General features: G+C 41.2%; 1 protein-coding gene across 2 annotated transcripts in view; it reads left to right on the top strand.

Moving 5' to 3' along the window:
- Positions 1–24,153, top strand: part of NAPB (NSF attachment protein beta) — a 37,273-nt gene that overhangs the window by 2,501 nt on the left and 10,619 nt on the right. For both annotated transcript variants that reach the window (XM_029917455.1, XM_029917456.1), the window contains exons 2-6: positions 12,094–12,173; positions 14,787–14,903; positions 16,706–16,752; positions 16,901–16,978; positions 23,961–24,016. In XM_029917455.1, the coding sequence (XP_029773315.1) occupies positions 12,094–12,173; positions 14,787–14,903; positions 16,706–16,752; positions 16,901–16,978; positions 23,961–24,016 (378 nt within the window). The remainder of the gene's footprint in view (positions 1–12,093; positions 12,174–14,786; positions 14,904–16,705; positions 16,753–16,900; positions 16,979–23,960; positions 24,017–24,153) is intronic.

Raw genomic sequence — 24,153 nt, forward strand, 5'->3', positions numbered from 1 at the left:
ATCATCTGTACCTGTCCTCATTTTTCTAGATTGGGTTACCTGGGAGTCCACCCTGCCACCCTTCCTTTGATACAGAATTTTCCAATCTATTTGTTATCCTTTCTTGAAACCACAGTGTAGTATACCTCCATGTCAGACTCCTGGTTTAACAAAACACACATATACCAATGTAAGTATCATCAGTATCAGTATCATTTGAGCCCCATGTATTTAAGAGCTGACCAGTTCCTGCTTTAAAGGGGACAGGTGATGCTGTTTTGAGGACATGGCAGCCATTAGAGTTAGAAGGTGCTCAGCCTATAGCAGCATATTTTACATGGACTCATTCTCATTATCCTCACTGCAGATTAAAATGTGTGAGGAGCTCATCTCCTTCACTCCCTGTTTATCTACCACCCACACTGGTTTTGTGGCAATACTGTATTCTCACTACTATCATATAGCTCTTCCTTTTTTATTGCTTTCAATAAGATTATATAAAAAATATACATTGTATATTCCCAAGAAAAAGGTTGTTCATATATTCTGTGTACAAGGCACACGTCCCATGCTTGTCTGCAAGGTGTTCCTAAGGAGTGCAACCATCACAGAATACCCAGTATCGGTGTTCTGCTTTTCTGCTTGACTGCTTTTTAAACAATAGTGTGTTTTTGTAGTTGTGGAATTGAATTAGAACTTACTCCTTTTGAAGGGCTTACCACAGTTTAGCAAAACTACTGCCAAAAGAGTGTTTTCAATTTGTTCCCAGGGGTGAGCTATTGAATTTTGTAGTTAATTTCAAATTCAAATGTAGAATCTTTTTTTATTAATTTTTTTAATGTTTTTTTAAAATTTATTTTTGAGAGAGAGAGCATGAGCAGGGGAGGGTCAGAGAGAGAAGGAGTCACAGGATCCGAAGACAGGCCCCTGTCTGTCAGCACAGAGCCTGATGCGGGGCTCGAACCCATGAACTGTGAGATCATGACCTGAGTCGAAGTCGGACACTTAACCGACTGAGCCACCCAAATGTAGAATCTGAAGGAACTACGAGTGAGGTCTTAAACTGGCCTGAGCATGATAGTAAAGTAGTTTTGAGTTGCTAAGGCATCTCTTGCTGTCTTCTCCGTCTTATTAGCCAGAGGCCAGATTGGGGATAGCCAGCACAGTACACATGAAACGGAATGGCTGCTTAAGAATGAAAGTCAGAAGGAGTTCTGCATGGTTAATGCTGTCTTCTTCTGCTTTTGAATGTTGCCCAGCTGTAAAGCTTATAAAGAGTCATAAGTTTGGCAGTGTCAAAGTAAATTTAATGAGAGATCCTACTGGGTTATCTTGAAGCAATTATGAGTCTATAATTTCCTAGCTGTTTTTGAATGTTGGGAATATTTCTTAAACATTGTAGGCCATTAATTATCAGTATTCTTCACTTAGCTTTATTTCTACATAGATTGTGTTTAACGTTTGCCAGAATATAGTGAGGACACATGATAGCATTTGTAAAGCATTTAGGACTCCCTCAGTTATAATAGATACTCAAGTACAGATTGAACTTCAAAAAAAAAAACAAGAAAAATCATTAAGCGTAGATTTACCTAGAGACAAGTAGTATAGTAATATGAAATACATATGTACATTTCTTACAGATTTATTATTTTAGAATATAAGAAATAGACCTACATGTTGTATAATTATAACATACATACCAGCTATAATAATGTATTCTGTATTATTACATATAGGAAGACCAAACCTAGGCTCAGGTTCTGTCTACTAGTGTGGTGACCCTAGCCCAGAAAATCATTCCTGGAGTTTCTGTTTTTCTTAGCTTTCAAATGGGCAAAGGGAAAGAATCTGCTTTTCAGAATTATAAGGATTGACTGGGGTATCAGAATGCTTATTAAGCTACATGAAGCTATATTACTGTTAATTTATAAATGTTTACTAATTTTAGTACCAAGTTACAGTTTATGTATCAAATTACAAAGTCTTTCTAGATTGGCCATATTCTGTTTGCATTTTTGCAGTGCTCACCATATATTCTCTCATTCTCATTTATTTCATTATAATCAGAGAACTTACTGAGGTTTTCTTTCCCACCTGATATATGATTGGTGTTTATGAATGGTCCATGCACACTTGTGAAGAAATTGGATGTTCTCATGAATGTATGACTTGATAGAGATCCTGAAAAATCTAGGTATTGATTATGTCATCAAGGCCTTTCACATTTGTGTTTATTTTTTGTCCACAGATGTGCTTTGGACTAAAAGGAGTATAGTCATGTCTCCTTTTATAAGTGCATTTCTGTCTTGGATCTCTTGTAGTTTCTGCTTTATAAAGGTGGCTACTATGTTTTGGTACACAGGTGTTCACAACTACTATAATTGCATTACAAATTGTATCTTTAGCATTAACAAGTGGATTTCTTTTGATATTTTTTATGTCAAATTCTGCCTTGTTTGATACTGGAGTAGCAATCCTTGTTTTCTTATTTGTATTTGCCTGCTTTAAGACTGTATTATGTAAGAGGATTGTACATTCTGCCTGGTGCCGTGTGACCTGTGCTGCTGGGCTCTGGGCTGTGGGCAAAGTGCACTTCCCCTCCCCACTGAGTCTGTCCTGGCCCTTGGCTGACTTTGACTGAGGGAGGAGCAAGCACAAGAGGGATGCACACTCTACCTGAGCAGAAGCTGCAGGGGCCATCCCTTGCTTCTGCCATGGCTTTTCTCTGTCATAAGAGTACACCTGAGAGCTACATTCTAGAATAGAGAGACACAACACATGGAGAAAGAACCAGCATCCTCAACCTGCAATAACAGGTAAAATGTGAGTGAGAAATAAGCTTTTGGAGATTTGGGGGTTATTTGTTGTTGGAACAAGTCAAACAAAAGTTGGTTGATGTATGTGGTATACTTTTGAACATCTCTATTCTTAAACCTTCCAGAATAGCTTTATTTTAGTTGTATCTCTCATGTTGAGCACACAATGTTGTATTGGCTTTTGTTTTCCTGAGAAAATCTAAAACTCTTCAGTCCATTTATGTTATCGGTATGGCTGGTTTATGATTGGTTTTTAATTCTGTCTTCTTGCTTTGTTATATTTATTATGTGTAATATTTTATTTGCAGTCTTTTCTTCATGTGATTTCTTTGCTTTTTACTTAGGGAATTTTGTATTTTTGTTCTACTGGTAACATTTATACTATGAATCGTTTTCAATACCCTTAGCTCCAGTAGGCATCTAGAGTTTGTTTGCTGTGGAAGACACCCATTACTGTGCCAATCACTGAGCCTGTTCTAAATTTTCCCCTTTGTCCAGTGGTATGTGTGTGGGAGGACAGAGTTCAGTTGTTTGTACTTTGTGGGAACAGATGTTGCCGTATTATTTTTCTATTCTGTCTCTATTTTTTTGTCTTAGATCTGTAATAAAACATATTCAGTGCCACCACCACCAGCATTTGTACTAAGGTTCCCTAGTTATCTCCTAGATGGAAGCCAGTGTGATATTCCTTAAGTTCTTGCTTCTATCGCTGGTACTTAATTGTTGGCTTGCCTGGCTGTGTAATCTTTGGTTCACACTTTTTTTCCCTTGAGTTTGTTCAAAAATGTTCCCTGTTTTGCTTTGTATGTTGTCTTGTTTTGCATGTTGCTATTGATGTCTGATTAAAATTAACCTGATTTTCTTAATTTTGTCAGTGACTTTGCCTGGAAAGCTGGAGCTTTTCATTATTTATGAAATCTAATAGTGTTATTATATGTGTTTCAGAGAAGACCATTCTGGGTCAGTTTTCCCAGAACATGGTAGGCCTTTTTAGTATTTTGATTCAGATCTTTTGTTTCCTTTAAATTTTCTGAAATTGTAGTTCTAAGTATTGTTTCAATGTTTTGATATATTTTACTTCCATTTTCAGGACTCCAGTTACACACATATTGGCTCTTTGCTTTATCCTATCACTTTTTCTTGGATCTTTTTCCTTCCCTGTTTCATTTCCATTCTCATGGCTGTTTTTATTTTTCTCCTGGGTGTCAGTAGACTCTTCTCTCTATAGGTATGTTCTAGCCAAGATTTTATTTCTGAGATGATTTGGTCTTTTTCTTTCTTTCCTTCTAGAATTTCTAGGATTTGAAGCAGGAGTTCATGATCTTATTTTTTTGTGCATGCAGGGAAGGAAGAACTTCACCTTTTTTCTCTACTCCACTGGGTTCTCCAGCTAGGACCCTATAAGTTAGAAGATAGACTAACAAGAAAAAATAGTGTATTGAACAGGTGCGACGGGTAGCTCAAAAGGGTGGTTTGAACTTGGGCTTTTAGCTTCTCAACAGAAACAGTGCATTTAAATAAACTATAAAAAAAAAAGAAAAGAGAGGAAGAAACAGTGCGTTTGTTAGAAAACTGTCAAGACAAAGGGTTTTAGGCTTCCAAGAGCAGCAGACCAGGGAACAAAGGAGTAAGGTTTGTTGGTGCAGGCCTGACTCCTTATCAATTTTCCACCTGCTTCAAGACCATAAAACTTTCCCCGGAGAGGGGTTTATGGCAGTCCCCATTCCTTAGAAGTTTCTGCGTTTAGTCAGATAGGGGAAGCTCTGAGAAAGTGTTTTTCTGTATCTGCTGTTCTCATTTTCCTCCATTCTCATTTTCCTTATACCAAAATGTTTATTTTGAGGTGGCATATTGTGGTCCCCTGCATGCTCTTGCATTCTGAGTTTTGAATTTCTGAACTGTGATGCAGTTTCATATCTATAAATGTTTGTTTAATAATATTTAAGTTATATGCGATTATTTTTCTTTGCCTTGGGATAGTTTTGGGAGAACATTTTTGTCAGCTGCAAAGTTTTTATTCTTATTTCTTAGATTATAGCTTTGTGTAGATACTGCTTGCCTTTTTCTGTTTATACTGTTGGAGTTTCTTGGTCTTATGTCAGCATGTGTTTCTGTGACGAGAGATGAGGGGTTTGGGTGATTTCATGGGTTGCTTAGTTTGAACACTCTCTGCTGTTGATACCATTAAGGACTTTTGATTGATGAAGAGTATCAGGGAGGGGTGAGCAGGGGCTTGATGTGACTCCCAGTGCTGTGACACTCCTTTGTTTTCTAAGACCCTTAGCCTATTTCCACCACTTGCTGTCTTTCCCTTCACTACTGAGCTTCCATGGATCTGCTCCTCCCTCCCCCAGAAGCAGGGCCATTTCTAGCCAAGTTCCCCTCCAGTTCCTCAGGTCCAGGGCTCTGGCCCTCCGGGTCTCCACCTGGCCTCCATGTTCCCCCACTCTGAGCAGCCCTTCCTTGCTACTGGATCCTGCCGCACCCCCTCGTGTCCATGCATTTCCTCCGGACATCCAGCAGGAGCAATATCACTGGCTTGGCTAGTTGGGGGTTATTAGTTCTCCGATCTTTTATTTCTTCATCTTGTTGAATTCTGTCTCCTCTAATTTTGTGGTTGGTATGGATTACAGGTGGTTGTATCTGCTCCTTGTTGATGTGTCTGGGTTTGGGGGATGTGAGGACAAGTTGGTATTTAGGCACTAACCGTGATCCTGTAAGGGTTTACAAGTCTCATCAGTGTTTCTTCCAGATTGAGATTCAGTTTGAAGATTGATTTTTATAAAGGTTGGAATTAAATATAAAAAACTTCTCGTGGCAAGTCATGTTGTGCATGTCATTTCTGAGTTTATCCAACAATTACTGTTTCTTGTTTTCTTGGATATTTAAGTATCTTGATTTGTTTTATTAATAGATCCAAAGATACATTCTCCCTTCTGTAATAAAGGTGACTCTCCATATCAAATCCAGACGCTGGGACTGTTACCAAAATCAAGGCCAACTTTCTTTGCTCTACATGTTCTTGCATACTTCATTTCAGGAAATGATACTTCTATCAGACCTTCCTTAAATGTCTCAGATTGTTTCCTGTGTCTGAGAATCCATGATTATTTTTAAAGTAAAAAGTTCTCAGAAAACGGAATCCAGTGTCCGAGGAGGGCACTGAGGCTGCATCAGTGGTGAAGGTGTGGACCTCGCGCCCACCTTCCACTTGCTGCTCTGGTGGAATTTCTCTGAGGCCCAGGAGCAGCTGCCTGTTCTTTGCTGGCAGGACCCATCTAATAAATGACAGCGTTCCTATAATCTGACTTTGTCCAAAGCCTGTGTCCTTGTCACTACTCCTCCTATTACTGGTCTGTGAAAAAACAAAGGACCTCAATCTAGTGGTTTTATAGGCATTTGAGGGGTAAGAGTTCACGGTGGTTTGATGAAGTGCTTCTCCCAGCTGCAGATACCTCTACTTCCTGCATCACATGAAAAAAGTCGGACTGTTTAGAAATATATTACTTAGTAAATTAATCTTGTAAGGGCTGTATTTATCTAGGAAAACAAGTTTTTAGAATCTGGAGATTATAGAAATGAAGTGTGGGTAAAAATAAGTTGCTTATGGGAGGTAAAAAATAGAATAAATAGTTCTATGTGAATGTGATGTTGTGATATAATAAGAAATAGATATTTGTTCTTCATCCTTGGTTCCTGGCACAGGAAAGCGCTTGTGGGATCCTGAGTGGTGAGGGTGAGGGAAGCGTCTTCTGGATGCTAATAAGTGCCTTTCAACCAAAGTATATGCTAATTTCATCTAAAGTGTATGCTAATGAGGTGACTGTTGGTGGGTTCCGGTTTGCTTCAGTAAGCAGGCTGGTTGTCAGAGGAACTCACCATGTGATTAGAGGGTTGGAACTTTTGGCCCCACCCATAAGCCTCCCAGGAGGGGAGAAGGGTTGGGGACTGAGTTAATCAGTGATCAGTCATGCCTTGTGTATGGAGCCTTAACAGAACCCTAAATGATGGATTTAGAGAGCTTCTGGGGTGGTGAGCATGTGGAGGTTTTGGGAGGTGGTGCCCCTGAAGCTGGTGTGGATCCCCCTTGCACCCCTGCCTACATACCTCACCGGATACATCTCTCCATTTAGCTACTTCTGAGTTATGTCATTTGTGATCATAAATAGTTTCCCTGAGTTCTAGCAAATTAATCAGACTTGAGGAGGGGGTTGTGGGAACCCCTGATTTGTAGCTAAGTTAGTGATGAGTATTTTGAGGACTCCCTGCTTGTGATTGGTGTCTGAAGTGGGGGCAGTCTTATGTTGTTAGGCCCTTAACTTGTGGGGTCTGCAGTAACTGGGTGGTGTCACAATTGAATTGAATTGTGGGGACACCCAGCTGATGGCTGCAGGGAACTAGAAAATTGCTTGGTGTGGAAAACCCCACAGGTTTGATGTTAGAAGTGTTGTGGAAAAAAAAAAAGTGTTGTGAGTAGAGAAACAGTGTTTCCATTAATGGTAAACATATTTTAAAGAGATTTTAAATTTTTTCTCCTTTTCTGGATGCTTTCTGTATTTGCTTATTGTTTTGAATAATATACGGGAACACTTTAAAAAAAACTAGTGTGGATAGTTTCTTCCATCCAGACACTGAGCAGTCAGCATGGTTATTGAGGCCTGTGTGCCAGGCCCTGTGCTGGTGTGTGTCCTGGGTCAGCCTCCGGGCTAAAGTAATGTTGCTCATAGTGGAAAATAAGGTCTTGTCCTGGTTGGTGGGGCTTCCCCCCAGAGGTCCCTGTTTGCAATCCTTTGGCATAGTTTGACATCCCCTCGGATACTCTGATGATAGGGTTGAATTTAGTTCTGCCTTCACGTTATCACAGCACTATCAGTTATCACCTTTTATGATACTTCTACTCTGGTATTTTGTGATTTTAGAAGCAGCTTTATTTGTACCTCAGCAGTTGCCTCCTTTGCTTTTGGGTACATCTCATGATGTGTGTGCCATTAGTCCTCATGATTCTACTTTAATGTCCCCCTCTTCCCACCCACAGTCTTAGAAGAGGATGTACTGTAGTTGCCCCCCCTCCCCCCCGCCGTGCCCCAGCATCTGAATGGAAACAAACAGGATGGGATTGCAGCCCTGCGATTCACCAGTAGGACATGTTGTGGCCCTGACCACGTTTCTTCAGTGGAACATGGAAGGTGGATGGGCACTTTCAAATCTTTTCCAGCCCTGAGGTTAAATATTTTTTCCTTAGCATTCTGATCTTCTCTTGGCCAAGAACATTCTTTTCTTAGATTTTTCTGACATATACTGATCTCAGTGAATGTCTCCTGAATAAGCATAATCAAGAAGAGGAGGAGTCAGTCTTGCTTCTGGAATTGAGAGGTCAGCTGGGGCTGCATGGTGGGGAGGATGGAGGTGATGGTGGTGGTAGTTGTGTTGGTGATGTGGTGATGAAGGTGGTGTAGTTGGAGGTGATGGTGGAGGTGCTGGTGATGATGGTGGTCGAAGTGGTGGTGGTAGTGGTGGAGTTGATGATGGAGGTGTTGGTAATGGTGGTGCTCGTGGTGATGGTGGTAGAGGTGATGGTAATGTAGTGGTGGAGGTGTTAATAATGGTGGTAGTGGTGGTGGTGAAGGTAATGGTGATGATAGTGGTGGAGGTGGCGAAGGTGATTGATGATGGTGGTGGAGGTAATGGTGGTAGTGGTTCTTAATCTGGCTAGTCACTGTTTTCTTTAATGATAGAGAAAGCATTTTCTTTTTCAAATTCAGGATAGCATAATCTCCAAAAATAGTTAAATTTGCTTCAAGCTAGCTTTTCTTCATGTTAATTCAGTGCCATGTACTTAAATTTTATCACTTCATAATGTAGATCCCCTCATAGAAACTTGTTTCTCTTTTCAAGGATCTTGTACTTCACATGTAGGGGCCCAGGATAACAATCATTTGAATTATTTGAATGAATTCTGAATGTTTGTCCTTTAAACTTATAAAAATTAACTTTCACATGCATAGAACATAGTAGGCATTTGGAGTGATTTCAAAAGTACATTTTTTTTCATGAGTTGTTAAAATCATGTTGTATTTATGACAAATGAGTTTCTCTGGTACTTTTAAAATGAGTATACTTCTTGTGATTCTGTTTTAGGAGAGATGAGAGTCTGAAGTCTTTATAAAAATATATTCATTATTTTTATAATGATCACTGAATTTGATATTGGATGTCAGGTCCACCACTGACTTTGGATGGATGACCTTGGGCCAGCCCTTGATCTCCAAATACAGTTTTCTCTTCTGTCAAATGGAGTTAGCATCCTTAATGGTATTTGTAATAAAGAAAATAACATAGCATATGTCATGCTGATACATGCTGTAGTACTGAACATAAAACCTAGCATAATGTGGGCGTTCTATTATTCCTAGCTGAATCTGTCTCTGAAAATAATAGGATAAAGTACATTTTAATTAAGCTGGTTTTATTTGGAAACCTTTAATAAGAATGATTGAACTATAATTACAGTGCAAAACTCCTGGTACACTCTAGAAAAATAAGAAAGTGTCAAGCCTTTGTTAACTCCAAGGAGCTATGGCTAAAAATTGAAAACTAAGGTTAGGAATTTTCCTTTAGGGTAATTAGCTTAATTGGCTTTTTTTAATATGTAAATTTGAAGTTGAGAAAAAGGAACTTGAGGTTGTGATTGAAAGAAAGCTTTGCTTATTCTGACACTACATTTTTGATGTGGCTTGTCACCATCCTGTCATTTGCTGTGTGACATAGCTGCCAAAAGGGTTTTTAGGATTTTTTTTTCCGTTGGGGGAAGGAAGTGGTACAGCTTTAAATATAATTCACATACCATATAATTCACCTATTTAAAGTGTCCAGTTCAATAGTTTATAGCATAGTTACAAAGCTGTGCAACCATCCTAACAATAAATTTTAGAATATCCTCATTGCCACAAAAAGAAACTCTACCCTCCTTGTCCCTCCTTGTTTTTCTTCAACACTCTAGGCAACCACCACACTGTTTTCTGTCTCTATAGATTTGCCTATCCTAGATACCCTACAATATGCTCATGTATGTGACTGCCTTCTCTCACTTAGCATGATGTTTTCAAGCTTATCAGTACTGCAGCATGTGTCAGCACTTCATTCCTTTTTATTGTCCAATAGCTGTTGAATGTGTAGACCACATTTTATTTATCTTTTCGTCAGTAGACGGACATTTAGGTTGTTCCAACTGTTTGGCAGTTACAGTAATGCTGCAGTGAATGTGAACGTTTGTATACAAGTTTTTGTTTGGACATAGTGTTTTTATTTTTCTTGAATGTGTGCCAAGGAGCAGAGTTGCTGGCTCATACAGTAACTATGTTTAACCTTTTGAGCAACTGCCAAACTAACAGTGGCTGTGCCATGCTACATTTGTACCAGCTGTATAGGAGGGGTCCAGTTTCTATACACCTTCCTCTAACAAATTATTCTTATCTGTCTTTTGATTCTAGCCATCCTAGTGGGTGTCAAGTGGGATCTCATTTGTGGTTTTGATTTGCATTTCCCAGATGGCTAATGATATTGACCATTCTTTCATGTGCTTATTGGCTATTTGTGTGCCTTCTTTGAAGAAATGTCTAATAGATCTTCACCTATTTTTTAATTGAGTTACTTGTATCTTTTATTTTTGAGTTGTAAGAGTTCTTTACATATTTCAGATATAAGTCCCTTATCAGACAGGTCCTTTATTTGTATAGATATTCCCAAAAGTTTTTGTGCCTTCAGTACATGCATCTAATTACAATAATCATACTGATTGAGTACCTACTCTGGGTCAGGCCCTGCATTGGCAACTATATATGGATTATTCCTTTTGATCTTTATAATAACCCACAAGTATTGGGCCCCTGGGTGGCTCAGTTGGTTAAGCATCCAACTTCAGCTCAGGTCATGATCTCCTGGTTCATGGGTTTGAGCCCTGTGTCAGGCTCTGACAGCTAGGAGCCTGGAGCCTGCTTCGGGTTCTTTGTCTCCTTCTTCCTCTCTGCCCCTCTCTCTCTCTCTCTCTCAAAAATAAATAAACATTAAAAATTAAAAAAAATTAACCCACAAGTATAGATTATATTATCCGCTGTTTACCCTTACAAAAATTGGAGGCCCAAAGAAGTTAAAGAACTGCTTGGGGTAAGACAGTTAGTAGTTACTGCCTAAGGTGTGAATCACACTTCGGCCTCAGTGTACTGCTCTGAGACATGTATTGACACAGAGCTCTCTGTCCCTCTGCGGGAGCTCAGAGCCTATTAGAGTTTCTAGCATATGTGTATGTGCTCACTCTTGTTCAGATTGTGCCACTCTCTAAGGGTCAGCCTTGACCTCCCCTTTCTTCTTGTCCTTATGTCCTAAACTACTCGGAGTTCTCATGTGCATTGCACAGAGTGCTTTGTCTTCATTCTCTGGTTACTTATGTTTTTAATGTAGATAGACAAGGTAGAGACATCATTTATAGAGGGGGCTTAGTTTAGCTTAGTAAGAACAAGGTCGAAATAGAAAACCCTGATGCAGGTTACAGAGGTTTATTTTTGCCTTTATGTGAGAAGAAATGTCTGCAGCAGGAGGTGTCCCTGAGTGGAATCAACTGTTTACTGAAGAACTTTCCAGAACAGTATGTATTCAAGCAGCTGTAGAGTTTCTTCCTCTCAAGATGTTATAAAATGCATTTACACATGGGGTGAGCGGCTGGACCCAGAGGCCCCTTCCATGTTGGAGAAAGGCTCATTTCCTGCCAGCGCTGGTAATATAGCAGTCAAACAGCATGGCACTTTCTTTTATGCTCTGGCTTCCGTTTTTTTTTTGTTTGTTTGTATGTTTTGTTTTGTTTTTTTAAGTCTGAATAAGCGTAGTGCTAAACTCTTCAAAATTAACAGGGTAAAAATTTATCCTTCAAATTTAATCCCATTTGAATAATGTTCTTGTGATTTCTCCACTTGATCCAAAACTACAGTGTCTGTGTATGGGAAGGACTCTGGTTAAGGTTATAGGCTCTGAGATCAGCCAGATATGTATTTGAGTCTCAGTTCTGTGACATTCTTGTTGTGTGACATTGGGCTAGTTAAAATTTAATTTTCTGTGCCTCCGTTTCCTGATTTGGAAAATAGGGATAATAGGAGCGTACCATTTGAGCAGCTATTAAAATTCTAGAATACTTGGCTAGCACATAGTAAGCATTCATTAAATGCTTATTATTTGAGGGAGGGTGAATTAGAGATGTGGATGGTTGCTACAGTAAAACTTAACATCGTTTTTAAATTTTTCTCAGAGGAAACACAAAAATAGAAGAGGCTTGTGAAATGTATACCAGAGCTGCTAATATGTTCAAGATGGCTAAAAATTGGAGTGGTATGTATAAAGTTTTTGTTTGTTTTGCTTTTCAGGCAAATAACTTTAAAATCACCTTGAAGGAGAAAATAACTGTCTGCATTTCCTCCTGTTGGCTGAGACAGGTGTATGTGCTGAATAACTGGTGTGACCACATGGTCCGATAGAAAAGAACTTTAATCTAAGTGAACAAAGCCTGTTTTCCCTTACTTACACATTGGTTGAGAATTTCTTACTGTGAGAACAGCTCTGTGGTAGCTGTCAGAGGTTCCGTTGAGAAATGTGACAGCCAGGGTGTTATTTTTATAAACCCCAACAGATTTACTGTCACTCTTTAACGTAATGCTCTTTATCCAGTGAAATTACACCTAACAAAGTCAGTGGAATTATTTTATTAGTCTGAGAGGGGATAACCCTTTCTAACACTGATTTGGGAAACAAATTCTTCCCCTACCCCTGTGCAAAAAGAAGGCTTGTTGTCTCTTTGATAGGGTATTTCTTTCGTGAAAATGGAGACAGCCTTCAGCTGGAGTAGGGACATGAGTGTCTAGCCCTGGCCTGCAGCTGCTGCTTGATCTAAAGCAGGACCTTACTCTGTGTAAGTCCATTTCCCCATCTGCTTTTTCCCCAGCTTTATTGAGATATAACTGATATACAACATTGTATAAGCTCAGGGTATATGTACAATGTGTTGAAATCAACCCCTTAAGGCTGACATTTTAAACATGTTTCAATGAAGAAATTGCTGTAGAAATATATGAATGCGAAGGTCCTTTCTGACTGTAAAATTCTTTTATAGATTTAGTTTTAGTTTAAAAGGAAATGTTATATTTCCAAAATGCACTTACACCTGAATTATAATGTATTGAAAACAGTGGAGGAGAAAAAAGTATTGTCTCAGTATTTGCATCTCTTGTGTGGAGTAAGGTAATGGTCTACAGATAGATTTGCATGTACTAGCGAGAGTGGCCAGCAGGTGCATAACGAGCCAGCCAGTAGAGTGAAGCACAGTACTTAGGCGGTCCGTATTATTACTGTACTCTCCTGAGGCAGAGCCCATCAGAGCTGCCATTCAGTTAGCCATTGCCGAGGCACTCCCCTTGCAGCAGTGGCCTTGACCCCATAGTCCACCAGCGTAGGGGTTAAAGCCTGGTGGGTGGGGGTTCTCCAGTCCCAGCTCGAGGACAGTGTCTTCTCTGATGACCCAGCCCCTGTACCATGTGATGGCTGAGTATTTTCAAAACTGTGTGGGCACTCTTTTTGTCTTGCACAGAGTCAGAATTGAATCTGAGCAGGCTGGATCAGGAGTTTGTACTGCTGCTTTTCCCTCCAGTGGAAGTGCAGAAACGAACCTGAGTAGGAATTGTGTGGTTACCTCTGGAAGAGGGGTCAGGATAAGGGATGACAGCCCAAGCTTTAGTGAAATTGAATGCTTTATTTTTTAGTACCAGCAGTGGGTATTTTGGTGTCTCCCACAATTTTCTGTACTTCTCTGAATGTTTTTGAAATGACTACAAATATTTTTTAAGTATAGAAAGGTCTTGTGATGTTGTTCATCATGTTTTTCCCCTCTATTCCTATTAGTGCTGACTTCCCTATTCCAGACCTTACTGAGCTGTGTCTCCATGGGCCTCATGTTTTCCAGTCTGTGGTGGTCCTCTCTGAGCCAAGAACCTCATGACAGTGGGGTTCATCCTGGTCCAGGTTCCTTGTGCTGACATTTAAAGCCTCCCAGAACTGACCCGACAGCATCTTCAGCCTTTATCTCCCCTGCCCACTGCATTTATCCTTCCTGCAGGCAGCACAGGCTCGTCACCAGCCTCTGTTCTCAGCCTTTTTTGCCTTCAAGCATTTGTTCCTTATTTGCAGGACTGCTTTGCTGTGGATTCCTTCCCTCATTTTTTCTGCCCCTCTAGAGTCAACAGTCCCTGATCAAAACCTTTTCTGTTTAAGTACATAAACCTTTACACTGTACGTCGTCTCACCAGAAATCTGGGCAGCACCTTATAACCAATCCTACCTTATAAGCAAACCTGCAGGGAACCTGCTGGCACGTTGTCCACACTAAGTGGGAGATAAAGTCAGGTTAAACCTCATATAAAGGTCAATCAGATTTTATAATTTAAGAAGAAATTTTGAGTTTTGAAATTGTGGGCCTAACTTTCACTCTCTGAGATACTTACTTTGTCCAAGGAGCTCCATTAGCAGTTTCTTCAGTGATGACAGCCAAGTCCAGTGGACGCTATGAGATAGAAAGATGAGGAAATAAGTGTCCTTGACCTCAGTATTTTAGCTTTCTTTAAACATATGTGGCTTGTAGCCCTAGTCACTGTTAGTAAATGCTGGGGGACAGAGTTGAACATGACTGGCTCTGGTACTAAATGGAGGCCCATCACTCAGGTGCCATTTGGAAGGTCTTCTGGAGCTAAGAGGGGCTTTGTCACCCTTTAAACTTGGTTCTGGTTTTTTGCACACACCCAAGAGGCACTTGATCACATTTATGCATGCTTCTGACTGGAACACTTCTTTTCAGTGACGTGGAACTTTTCTAGCAATTTTGTAGCACTTAGAGCATGGGCCACTCTGGGGACACTTGCTCCTCTGTGATTAATTATAGCAACTTGTCTTTCTCAGCTGCAGGAAATGCATTTTGTCAGGCAGCCAAGCTCCACATGCAGCTTCAGAGCAAGCATGATTCTGCCACCAGCTTTGTAGATGCTGGAAATGCTTACAAAAAGGCCGACCCTCAAGGTAAGACATGTCTCCACCTCTCTGTAACTAGGGCCATCAGGTTGATGTTGGGGACCTCCTTGCAGGTTACGCTGCCAGACCTTTGAGTCCTGGTAAAAGAAAATGTTTGTGCTTTGGGGTAATAGAGATTTTAGTACCTTTAGGGGTTTTTCTATAATCATTTTGAGCTTTTACAAGGAGAAATTATGTTCAATTTGTCATAACACCCATTTTCTTAAATTCCATTCATAGTGCATCTTGGAAAATGTTTTGGAAATTAGCTTCAAATTTTATCTACATCTTCTTAATTTTATGAATATATATTTCTTTACAAAGTACTGGTCTCTCACCCCTAAATACCTGGTACATTTGAAGATCCAGTTAATAGGAGATTGTAATAGCTGATAGTTAAAAACAACTTATTCATAGTATTCATATGACTTTTTTTAAGTGTTTTTCAAAGTACTGGCTTTGAGGAAATAATGAACTTGGGTATTTAAAGTGACAAAATTTTACAAATGTTATTCCTTTTTTAGTTAAGAGTACATACTTAGTGATTAAAAGCATTAACGTCTTTCCTTGGCACATTCACTGGTAGCTGCGGAGCCTCCATATTTTTCTTTTAGCAGTGCGCTTTAGCACAGAAATCTCAGCTTTTATGAATATATTATTGAGAACTAAGATATTTCAAGGGCTTTTGCATAAATATTAATCACATTCTGTTTTTGAATGTGAAAAACTGAACACAGCCGAAATGAACAGCAAGAGTGGAATGGCAAAATTATAATGAATCAGTATTCTAGGATATGATTTGAGCATTAAAGTCCCTGGATTCAGAGCATCTCCAGTGACCTGGTAGATGTCCACATGGTAACCAAAGAACCACATGAGAATTGAGGTCTCAAATTTATTAAAAAATCTGTGCACGTGGAAATGCATCCAGAAAACACTGGAAGGAAAAGTACATCAAAATAATAGCAGTGGTTTGAGTGGCATTATGGGTAACCTACTTTTCTGAATTTTTAAAGTGTAACAGCTCACATTTCTTACATAGCTTACATAGGGAAGAAGTTGCTTTTAATTTTGTTACTCTGTGTACTTTCTGCTTTTCAGTCAGGCCTTTTTTCTTTGCTTACCTCCTTTAAAGCACGAACAATAACCTTGGAGCTGTCAACTGTATGCTAGCATTATAAACACCACCATTTGGTGACAGGAAATTTGTTGGCTCAGTTTTAGAAAATTAATAGAACTTATTAACAGTATCACTTACTAGATTTCTTTTTCGTACCCCTCAATTTAGCACTTTATGAAATGCTGACTTCGCCTAAGAGTTGTTTGAACAATTATTTCAAAGTGCTTTTGATTTTTGCTGCATGAAGAGTTGAGTCTGTTGAAGTGATCTTCCTTGTGAAAGACTGTCTTCCACAACTCATATAGATACGTGATATCAGTGAAGAATGCATTTACACTCATGTTTTGGCAACTAGAACTGATCAGTGTTGATGACAGCCCCTATGGCTTTGTCTGCTCTTTAATGCAGGCTTCGCCCTGGCTGGGTTCTCACTCTCCAGCGGAGATGACTGAGCCAGTACCCTACCCAGCTGTGATTCCCTACAAGGCATAGTACTTGCTGGGGACCATAGCATACTGTGGGGTCTGGCTTGTGTGTGATTTCTGCTTGCTTTTCACTAATTCACCTGCCCGCCCTGTGCCCCAAGTCCAACCTCCTTAATATTCTAGTAACAGCCAAGAAGATAGGCTCCCCAGAACCCTCTTTGACTGAATGGATTTTTCATTGTTTTTCTTAAATGCCTTCGCTTCAGAGGCTATCAACTGCTTAAATGCAGCCATCGACATTTACACAGACATGGTAAGACCCTGCCTTGCGTGAGTGGCTATGGGGTGGAGTTCTGGCGATGGCTTTACAGTTGTACTTTCTTTGTTGTGTTTTGCTTCCCAGAGTGGTTGGCATTCAAAAAGGGAAAAGCAGAACGTGACTGTTTTATGTTTTTCCCCAGGGAAGGTTTACGATTGCAGCCAAGCACCACATCACCATTGCGGAAATCTATGAGACTGAACTTGTGGACATCGAGAAGGTGAGCTGGGGGTGTGTTCCTCCAGAGGTGGGTGTGAGGCAGGTAGACAGCACAACTTAGGGAGCCTCCCCCTTCCAGCAGTTGAGTAGTGCAGACCATTGAGATTGCCTCATTGTGGAGATGGGAAACCCAGCAGGCCAAGGTCTGGACATGCTTCTCCTCAGGTGAGTGCCTGGCACCTGAGAGCTGGGTAAGATTTACCAAGCCTGCCCGCTGTCTCCGCTCTGGGGGAATTGTGTCAGGATAGTGGTGTTAGCAGAAGTCTTCCTCTGGGCTTCAGGATGGAAGCTTCAGGACTGCATGGGTGTGTTCACCTTTATATTTAGGCCCTGACCTGGAGGAGGAAGGGAGCTGAACGCTGGCCTGGCCAGCACCTCTGTTTCGCATGGGTCTGATTTTCTGAGCTGTGGTTTATAGCAGCAAAAGAAGAGAGGAGGAAACACTTACTGTGCACTACTATTTCCCAGGCTTTGTCTTTGCTGGCATGCTGTGAATTTTACTGCTTTTTAGCTCTACAGCACAGAGGCCTCTTTATGGGTGTGGAAACTAGGGCTCGGAAAAACTGAGCTGCCTGGAACCACTCAGATTGGATCCAGCAGAGCTGATGCACAGCTAGCCCAGTGTGGGGCTTCATCCTTTATCACCCTGTCTTCTCAGTCACGGGGTCACCAGCAGGACTAAGGGCACCTCGGCAAGAGGACGACATTTGTCAGATACGGAGGCTGGAGGCAGATGTTTATGTAACACTGCCCTGAGTGCTGTGGGAGACCAGAGGTGTGAATGAGAAAGAGAAGGGGCAGTGGAGGCCAGCCGTCGCTCTGGTCAGGCTGATAAGCACCAGTCATGCTCTTGGGGTTATAGTTCTGTCCTATCTGAAGGGTCAGGGCACTCCCTGAGCCCCATGCAGCATCAGATGGGCATGCCTCTTTCTCTTTTATCTCATGCCATCTGTCTGCTTCTGGAACAGACACCTGGTGGTGTCTCCTCTTCTCCCCATGCTCTAGTGTGGGGGACCCTGAGGATGACTCTGTGTCTTCTCTCACTCCACATTGTTCTGAGTGCCTCTCTGTACTCAGTGTCACTGCTTTACAGATCATCTGTGTGCCAGTGGCTCGCAGGTTTGTTTGCACCCAGATCTCCCTCCACACCTCCTCCTGTCTGCCAACCATCACCGCCAGCCCAGTGTGTCTGATTCACGCCGCCCCCCACCCCCCATGATGTTCCCCTCCGAACCACAGGCATCCTCTCTTTCTCCACATTCAGCCTATGGACAATTTCTGTGGTGCTCTTCTCCAGGTTCCAAGTCCCCGCTCTCTCACTACCTTGTCCCCCCAGCTTTCACCGGGTCACTGCAAGAGTCTCCAAATTGGTGCCCGTTTCTGCTCCTGCTCGAGTTCTGAGCCTTGGACACAAAGTCCCCATCACCCCCTCCTGTGCATTTTCTCAGGGAAAGGGGGCTTTATACTGAGAAATAGCATGTTGAGCAAAATCCAGGGGATAGGTATAGTATGGCAGCTGTTTGGAAGTTAGCAAGACTGGTACTATTGCCAACATATGAGAATTTTTCTCCTCATAGGAAATGATAGTTTCATATATATTACACTGGCTTTTGCCAATAATAGTGTCCCCCTCTCTCCAATGTAACAGAGCAGCCAGAGTGATCCTTGTCTAAAGTAGATCAGATTGTGCCTCCACTGCTTATAACCTGATGTAACCCCCTCTTTACTCAGGAATAGCCAGAGCCTTTCAGATGGCCCCCAAGGCTCCACTGACTCACCCCTCAACTGTGTGCCTCGTTGAACTGTCCTCTTGCTCTTCCCCACCATTTTCTCCCATGCTGTAAAGCATGCTGTGTCCACCATGACTTCTTTGATGATCCTCACACATGCCAGATGAGCTCCTGCCTCAGGACCTTTGCACTGCTGTTTCCTCCTCTGTCCTTGGGGCTCTTCTACAGGTTCCCACATGGCTTACTCCCCTTTTTCCTTCAAATTTTTGCTCAATTTGTTACCTTTTCTATGAGACCTGTCATGACCACTTAGTTAAAATCAGAACCCCAGCTTGCCACGAATACATACCCAGACACCTCCCCCACCTTGGCTCTTTTTATTGCAATGCACATGTCACCTTACATCATATGCTACAAATGCTTGCTCATCATTCCTGTTATTCATCATCTTTCCCTACACGAGTGTGGGCACCCCATGTCAGCACAGAGCTTTGCCTCTCGTTTATTGATGAATCAATCTCAAGAGCCTAGAACTCTATGGACATAGGAGGCCCTGACACTCCATCATCTCTGCCATAGCAGTGTACCTGCCTGGTTCGGGGACATGTCTTTGACTACTAAAGTTGGACTGGCATTGTTACTCTTCGCCCTCTGACTTCATGCTGACCACCACCTCGTGATTATACAGCACAAAATTCACTATGACTCACTGGATAGAATTCATGATTTGGCCATTTTGTCATATGTGCCATGGTTTTCTAAGGGTGCTCCGCTCCTGACTAAATCAGAGACACTGAATGCATTGCATATGGCACTTGTCCTCAGAGAGGTTATCTGCAGATTTTGGAGAGGATGGGAGACGCAGACCTGGGTCTTTCTGTGCTCACATCTGCAGAGCTGATGACGGAACAGAAAGGAGAGGGGTCTGGTGCGGTTGGGATATTTATTTTTCAGGGTGTCTCTGGTGGGTACAGTATCTTTACCAAGGCTGAATCATCTTGAGGGGACAAGCACTCGTGCAGAGTGTCTTTCCAGTGGGGACAGTTCCGTGGGCTTCTTGTTAAGGATGATCAGGAGAGGACACTGGGGGCAAGAGCCCGCGGCACTGTGCAGTCTCTCCTGCCAGGGCATGCTCTCGGGCAACCACTTGTGAAAGGCCCATGTGTGAAATTGAAGGTGATCTGAAAATGATCTGTAGTGTTCTCCTGCTTTCTTTCTTTTAAAAAAATGTGATTTGTCATGGCAGCTTCTGAAGCCCCCAGTATTCATTGCATTCCTGCAATTCTGCAAGTTGACCAGCAGGTGGCATCTCCCTTCACTAATATGACCTGCCCTTTTAAAAGCAGTTTAAGAACATTACTCAGCATGGGACACTTGGGTGGCTCAGTGGGTTAAGCGTCCAACTTCAGTTCAGGTCATGGTCTCAAGGCATGTGAGTTCGGCTTGTGAGTTCAAGCCTAACGTTGGGCTCTGTGCTGACAGCACAGCGCCTGGAGCCTGTTTTGGATTCTGTATCTCCCTTTCTCTCTTTTCCTCCCCAGCCTTTGCTCTGTCTCTCTCAAAAATAAATAAACATTAAAAACAAAGAATATAACTCAGCACATAGAGGGTTAGTTACCCTGCAGTATTCCATGATGTTTGGTCTCCTGTGTTTATAAATCATTGCCCTTGCTTCCCTGGTTAGACTCACCAGATTATGGTCAGTGGCACCTGAAGTTTAAGTTTGAAAATCAGTTCTACTAAGGTACCTTACATTTAATTTATTAAAAATGAATTTCTTCTCTGTTAATACAAGCTACTGTATGTTCTATGATTTGTGACAGACTTTAGCTAGTGGCCAACGAAGGGTGTGAAGTTTCAGAGGCTCACATTATTTCTTTGATTTCATGAAATAAAACAAGCAAATTAATAAATGGATCCTTTTTAAACGGGCCTTTAAATGACCCAGAGAAACTGACCATTTCTGTTTCAGTCCCTGGAGAACATGATTTAATACTGTTGGTTACCATGTAGGATGTGCCTATGGCAAGTGCAAGTACATATTAAGCCTGTCTGGGGGTATATATTCTAAAAGAGTTGATCCCATCTCAAGGTTAAGTTGACTCTTAACCTTGAGATGTGGAAATTCCATTTGTTTTAAGACTGATGAGGACGCAGTCCTAAAGGGTCTTGTCTCTCATTTTAGGATTCATGTATTTTCCAGCTTTGTGACATTAACCAGATTCCCCAAGAGGGAATATTAATGCAGGATAACAGGATAATTTTGTGTCTGGGTTTATAGTTATGTGTGCAGTTATTATTGGTGGCTGTCTTCTACTTTTGATATTTAACAGGTCTTTGAAATTGTAAGAAAGTGTGGGGAACTTTGTAAGGTGCAAGGGTCTACTTGTGCCTGCTAAATTTCACTGCATGTTAAAACTCCAGACTAGGTGTGAACATCCAAAGATAACCTGTGACAACCTCTTTTCTCTGAAACTTCTCGTTAAGCCACTAGATAAGCTTTCAACTGTATCCTCTGTCAAAACTTGGAAGTATTATAAAGTTTTATTATTGGTTTACTTAGCACTATTAAAAACTAAGCTTTAAATTTCTTTTTGCTGTGATAAATCTGGCTGTAGTTTACAGTTATAACACTTTGATGGACCAGTATCATTATTTAATAAGTATTTGGTTAAACCAAATTGTCCATATTTGGCCACTTATTTTTACCTCAAAACAGCAGTTACATACAGTTAACCCAGCACTGTTCATTGAGTTCTGGTGTTATGAGAACTAGAAAGATAAGTAGTGACAGTCCCCACCCCCACCCCCTGGCCCCACTCCCTGAGGTTATGCCATTTGATACTCTTTTCTAAAGATTCAGTCACATTTCTCATTCTTTACTCCCATCTGTTATGATAGAAAAGAGTGCTGAATACTTTAGAGTATAGGAACAGTTCAAAGAAGATTATTTTTGATTAATTAGGAATTCAATGAAAAGCTTTTATTTTGTAGCCTTTTCAGGCTAAGTAAGATATTGGCAGTAGTTTAGTAGGGAGCTATCATTTGAAATGCAGTTTGCCTACATTCACTTAGCATGTGTTTACTGAGCACCTACTGTTCGATTGACACTCTGATAGGTTCAGGGACATAATGTGAGACCTGCCTTACAGAGCTTACATTTTAGTGGGAGGACACATACATTCATCAGATCATCCCCCATACATGTGTATGTGACAGCTCTGACAAGTGCTCTGGGAAGTCTCCCAGATATATTCTCTATGCGTCTATGTATGTGTGGAAAGAGAACTACGGTGTATCTGTTCTTTCATGGCTATTTGTTAATTTAATATTTCATGGAGAACTTTCCATATTGATAACTTTCATTATTCTTAATCTTAGCACAGTAGTTTATTATATTTAATCACTTACATTGTTTCTAGTTTTGCCCATTATAAATAATACTCAGCAGATTTCTTTGGGGAGTATATCAGTTAGGGTAGGCTGACCAAATGGACCTAAAACATAATTATTCAAACGCATAGGTGTCAGTTTTTCACAAACTGCCCATGGTGCTCTGCAGTCCAGATATGGCTGATGTTGGCTGTGGCCCCTTCGGCCTGTGGCCTCAGAGGTAAACAGATTTTGTAAACCAAGTCAGTGTTGGTTTTGGTCATTGCGCTAGTACCTGCAGGAAGATGGGGGTTGAGGTTTTATGACCAGGTCTGTCTTTGCTTCCAGTCAGCTACCAGGAACCATGGCCAGAGTGGTCTTTAACATAGTTCCCTAGCCTCTTTGTTGTTTTCTTGTCTTTGTGCCTCTTTGTTCAGTCATTGGGTAGGACTTCCTTGAAGCTATGGGCTTAGTGGGAAGGGAGCACCGTAGCCTGATGTTTGTGTAGTACCAGCCCTCTTCCTCTTCAGGGCTTAACTGGAAAAACCTTGAAATTTAAGGCAGAGGTCTACAAACCCACCAGCTGTTTGTGTACACCCAAGTTAAGAATAGTTTTCACATTTTTTAATCATTAGTCAGAAAAAAGCACTTCACAACACATAAAAACTACATGAAGTTGAAATTGTCCATAAATGAAGCTTTTGGAACCTAGACACATTCATTCGTTTACTGTCTGTGGCTGCTTTTGTGGTACCACGGGAGAACTAAGTTGTTGCAGCACATCATATGACTCACAAAGCCTAAAATGTTTATAAACTGGGCTGTTACAGAAAAGTTTGCCAGGCCCCTAGTTTAAAATGTTATTCAGACTTATGTTTTGTCATTTGGGGTATAGAAGCCATTGGCCTTTCCAGATATACAAGGCCCTATCACTAGACCCTGTCCGTTTTCTTTCATAATTGCCTATAAACAAGCTACTTCTTTCCGGAGTTCTGTCTTACGAAGCTTTGCTAAAAACAATACACACAATTGTCTGTCTCTTTCCATACAGCTTCTTCCTGTAGAGTTTCTGGCTCCAGTAGGGATGTGTTCTGCCTTCTGAGTTGTCATATGCTTGATTTCACTAAATGTCATGCCACAGCATGACAAAGGCTTCTAGCTTTTCAGCTTGAAACCTCTGTTTCCTCTCCACTTGACTGCTGCTAATTCATCACCACACATTTTAGTGTGAAGGCAGCACCATTATTTTAGATGACACATAAGGTATTAATGAGGAGAGTCTGTGCTGCTGAGGCAAGCTATAGACCTAAAATGTAATAGAGGTCTCTATTTAGAGACATAAAGTCTCTAAAATAACCATCCAGCATAGCTGCTCTGGGTTTGGCAACAGTGGGTACGTGGTGGTTGAGGTACATTCTGCCCTTTGTAGTTATTTAGGAACAAGGTGGACAGTTCTGCCATCTTCGATTTGTGGCTTCTACGGTCTCTCCAGACTTGGTCATTGCCATTTAAGCTCATGGAAAGGGAGGAGGCCTGGAGAAGAATGTTCGGTCAAGCAGATGGGCCAACCATGGTAGAGGCCCACGGCATGTCTCTTTACATTATGTTGGAAACAGCGGGTCACAGCTGCCTGGAGTTGCAATGGGGGCTGGGGAAATGGTGTAGCTGGGCATTTGCCTTGGAGGAAGGGAAGAAAAGAGTTTGGTAGACAGTGAGTATGCTGGATGTGCTTTTTTCTATTCCTCAAGTAAAGGAGGCCAAGTTGTGAAAGGTGTGCTGTTGAAATAAGTTTAGCTATAGGAATAATACCTATGCAATTGTAGTTCTTAAACGTAGTTCTTTAGACAAGTAGTTTAAATAAAATACATGTGTGTTTTTCAGGCTATTGCCCATTATGAACAGTCAGCTGATTATTACAAAGGGGAAGAATCGAACAGGCAAGTATTTTTTCTTAATATAATTAAATGCCTTCTGTTATGTGTGATAAAAGACAAATCTTCACCATACTCTATGAGCATGTCAGGCTATACCAGATGAAGGTGTTCTGGGATACCTCTTCATTTTTCGGTCGGAT

This window comes from Suricata suricatta, chromosome 12, assembly GCF_006229205.1.
Source record: "Suricata suricatta isolate VVHF042 chromosome 12, meerkat_22Aug2017_6uvM2_HiC, whole genome shotgun sequence".
Lineage (NCBI taxonomy): Eukaryota > Metazoa > Chordata > Mammalia > Carnivora > Herpestidae > Suricata > Suricata suricatta.